The 4,064-nt window shown below is 31.8% G+C and overlaps 1 protein-coding gene across 2 annotated transcripts; it reads left to right on the top strand.

Annotated features, from left to right (window-relative positions):
- Positions 1-718: 718 nt before the first annotated feature.
- LOC105462833 (1-acyl-sn-glycerol-3-phosphate acyltransferase gamma-like) lies at positions 719-4,011 on the top strand. Of its 2 annotated transcripts, none has more exons than XM_011709685.1 (5): positions 719-876; positions 2,722-2,966; positions 3,056-3,228; positions 3,321-3,482; positions 3,622-4,011. In XM_011709685.1, the coding sequence occupies exons 2-5, from the start codon at positions 2,786-2,788 to the stop codon at positions 3,994-3,996; spliced, it is 891 nt and encodes a 296-aa protein (XP_011707987.1). In that variant the 5' UTR covers positions 719-876; positions 2,722-2,785; the 3' UTR covers positions 3,997-4,011. The 2 variants fall into 2 exon arrangements, with proteins under 2 accessions (XP_011707987.1, XP_011707986.1); XM_011709684.1 differs by having other exon boundaries at positions 719-989.
- The last annotated feature ends 53 nt before the right edge of the window (positions 4,012-4,064 follow it).

The raw sequence follows: 4,064 nt of genomic DNA, 5'->3' as shown, positions 1-4,064 counted from the left end.
TATTATCTATGATATGAGATATTATCTGTGATATTATATTATGAAATAGAAAATTAAATTATACATTTAAGTTTAATTCAGTTTTTTTTTCTGTGAAACAAATACTCAAATGTATATTCGATTCATGACACTCAAAATGTAATAATATAACTCATAATATTCCAGACATGCCTAGGTCCTTATGATATATTTTTATTTCTTGGATTTGCAACGGAAATTAATATCCGATCTATCTTTATTTTTTTTAATATTCTTTGTACGATCTGTCACATTCTTATCTCGATTAAATCGAGACGATCAATGACATTCAGAATAACGCGATAACAATGTAATCGCGATTAGCGGCCAACTTAAGGGTTTCATACCAATTTTATAAGAGGATGGATGGATCACCATCGAATTGCTAAAATTTCACTATTGTAATTTTCTGCTATATCTTCTGCTATTTATTTTTAGTATTCTGTTTTATTTTAATATTTTAATATTTATAATATTGTTATTTTAATATTAATTTTGTGTTTAATATCTTATGTATTTGTTAAAGTATATTGCAAGGAGCGCTATAAGTATACTGGTAAATAATACGTTTGAATTTACCGCAAAACGATGACGTACTTTGTGACAATTCTGGTTGGTCGCTCGAGTATCACGTGACTTACCGTGCGCATAAGCATACCCTTATGTTTGTATCATGGTTCCCGCTACAACATTCCTAACCCGTGGACGAGGACCGGCTGACTCGCTCGGCCGCATCTGGCCGCATCATCGCTCGTGTTCGCGCGCGCACAGCATGGAGGTGTCCTGATTCCCTCGATGAGGCACGGAGTACGGAGCAACGACGTTGAGGCACGCACAAAAGTGCACCGTCAACTCACTGTTAGTGAACTTTGGAACTTCGCACTTTGATCGCATCCGTATTCAACACCTGGCACATGCACGGCTCTTTTATCCGCACGCACGCTTCCTCTTGTCAGGAACGCTGAATTCAGGTAAGACCCGACGATTTCGTCTGTCCCGCACGATATCAGCGAAAAATCTTCCAGAGATGCACGTAGTTTGCGTTGCAGCACGCTTACGACAAAGATACCTCAATCAGCTTCAATTTCTTTTAAGTGTTATATTACGCTTATTTTGCGCACTTTGTAAGTTTAGATGATGAGATCACGAAGCGTGACGTACTTATACAAATTTTCAATATGTAGAAATGTAGAACATTATGTTGTGTACGATGTATTTTATATTCTGTACGTTACATGATAAAGCATGGATCTAATTTTATTACTTTTACCACTATTAAATTTTGTATATACAAACATTCGCTGTTTATTAGTTTTTTGAACATTGGCAACCCTTTCTCATAGCCAGGTCTTTATTGGTTTCAGGTACTTGTAGTTCTGATGTCTGGGATTATTCGAACAAGATTTATAAATAGCATAGCATAATGTTGTTATAACAATAATTATTGGTTCTTACAGGTTCTTTGGTTAGCATTTATTGAGTTTGTGCTTAACACATTTTTTATTATATAACAGATCGATTTGTATGATAAAAAAATGTTGTAGTGTAAAGACTTAATTTAATGTCGAATTCAATTTTTTTTTAAATTTAAATTGTTCTGAGAAAAAGGAATTTAATCTTTATTGAAGTTAATGTTAAGAATTATTACAAAATGTCATAGATTTGTCTTGTTTTTATTAAAGATAATTATTGTGACAGTTTAAGTTTTGTTATGACACTTTTCTAGCATAAATTTGTAATGTTTTGCCTTTCAAAAAATAAATCAGCCCATAAAAATCTGTTGCATATGTAATAATTCTCTATTTTTAGATCTAGTTTACCTGTTTGAAAATGTAAATTGGTTCATAAAAATCAGCCCATAAAAATCTGCTGCATATGTAATAATTCTCTATTTTTATATCTAGTTTATCTGTTTGAAAATGTAAATCAGTTGATAAAAACCTGCTGCATATATAATAATTTTCACAGTTCGGATCTCTATACTGTTTTCTCTATTCCAAGCTGTATGCCACAAAAGAAACAATGCCATTTATCTGTTAACTTTATACTGTTTATCTATTAGCTTCATAACATAAAGTTATGCTAAGCTAAATTACTATACCAGCTTGGAATGGGGAAAATGGCACTAAAATCCGAACTCTGGTAATAACTTTTTATTTTTACATCTAGTTTATCTTTCCAAAAGTAAACTTATTACTTAAAAATAAACAGTATTTACTCCAAGAATTAGTTATTACTTATTATTATTTATAGAATAATAAAATTATCCTTGCTTATTGTTAGACTTATTTTTGCGTAAATTTATTACTGCTAATATTTACATATTATTTACATAAATAAATCTTTTTATCATGATTTGCTCTTTATTATACCAAATTAATTTGATTGATGAATATAGTTGACATAATTAAAACAGTTTACAATTACCGTTATATATAAAACAGCATCCAGTGATCAAAAAATTGTACATAACAATGGTACAAATATTTCTTTCACTCTCAGGCAAGTTGTTTGCGTAAATACTTGCACACATAGCTAATATCACACACGATAAAATTATTTTGTAATTCTCTATTTTCTTTTTATATAATGATAATTATGGGTACAATAATTAAAATTTTTAATTGAATTTTATAATGAAAGTTTAAAAAATTTTTCTATATGAACAATTTTAAAACATTTGTTGACTTGTTTCTGTTGCAGGGAAAGAAACCAAACATTTATGTTTTCTATGAAGCATATGATCTAATTCTTTTTGCTTATCACCATGGGAGTGCTTGCCTTCGTGAAGCAATGGTTGGTGATACACCTATTGTTTGCCATCACATTTTTTACATCCGGCTTGATAATAAATTTCTTCCAATGCATTTTATACTTTGGACTGAGGCCCTTTTCCAAGTACCTCTATCGCAAGATCAACTATTATCTCTGTTACTCCTTCTACTGTCGTAAGTTTACCAGATTTACCTTGTTTTGTATTGTAGCTTGTTTTATTTTTACCAGAAATTAATACATTTTAAATTTTTACTTCTGCCAGAATTAGTATTTATGGCAGAATGGTGGGCAGGAGCGGACCTGGTATTGTACATAGATAAGAAGGACTTTGATAAATATTTCGGTAATGAGCACGGTTACCTTTTAATGAATCACAGTTACGAAACCGATTGGTTGATAGGTTGGCTGCTATGTGATCGTGTGAGATTGCTAGGTGTATGTAATCACTGAAAAGAATTGATTTCTAAATATATGGTGTATATATAGATAAAATAAGATGTTTTTATTTTGAAAAATATATTTTTTAGAATTGCAAAGCTTATGCTAAGAAGTCAATACAGTATATTCCTACACTGGGATGGGCGTGGAAATTCGCTGAGAGTATCTTCCTCGAGAGGAGTTGGGAGAAAGACAAGGAGAACATTAAAAGTCAAATCAAGGAGCTTGTCGAATATCCTGATACAATGTGGGTGAGTATATTATTTTTTTTTTTAATCTAACGGGATCGTATTAGCTAATTTAGAGCGAATAATTTCAAAGCGTTTAATAACATTACTTGCTAAAAATAATTATAGTTATAAAAATAAATATGTAAATGATTGATCATAGCTGCTGCTCTATCCCGAGGGTACGCGCTTCACGCCGAAAAAACTAGAAGCTAGTCAGAAATTTGCTATCGAAAAGGGTCTGCCAGTATTAAAATATCATTTAACGCCACGCACAAAAGGTTTTACCGCCAGCATTCCACATATGAGAGGCAAAGCAACGGCTATTTATGATATTCAAATAGCGTTCAAGCCATCTGATCCCGTAAAGCCAACCATGAGGAATCTTCTCTTGGGGAAACGGCTACAGGGACATATGTATGCTAAAAGAATTCCTATTGAGGAAGTGCCGGAGGGAGACGAAGCTGCTGCTGAATGGCTGCAGAAGCTCTATCAGCAAAAGGTAGTATCATTAAGTTTGCATATTTCTTTGATTTAAGTAGAAAATTGTACTATTTTGACAAAAATATTATTCTGTAACTAATATATATATATATATATATATAT

This window comes from Wasmannia auropunctata, unplaced genomic scaffold (genome assembly GCF_000956235.1).
Source record: "Wasmannia auropunctata unplaced genomic scaffold, wasmannia.A_1.0 LD336092.1, whole genome shotgun sequence".
Taxonomy (NCBI): domain Eukaryota; kingdom Metazoa; phylum Arthropoda; class Insecta; order Hymenoptera; family Formicidae; genus Wasmannia; species Wasmannia auropunctata.
This window is presented reverse-complemented; position numbering and strand designations above follow the sequence as displayed.

Coding starts and splice junctions, on each gene's coding strand:
- LOC105462833 (XM_011709685.1), top strand. CDS start 2,786: ATGGGAGTGCTTGCCTTCGTGAAGCAATGGTTGGTGATACACCTATTG. Junction 2,967..3,055: donor CTGTTACTCCTTCTACTGTC/GTAAGTTTACCA, acceptor TACTTCTGCCAG/AATTAGTATTTATGGCAGAA. Junction 3,229..3,320: donor ATCGTGTGAGATTGCTAGGT/GTATGTAATCAC, acceptor TATATTTTTTAG/AATTGCAAAGCTTATGCTAA.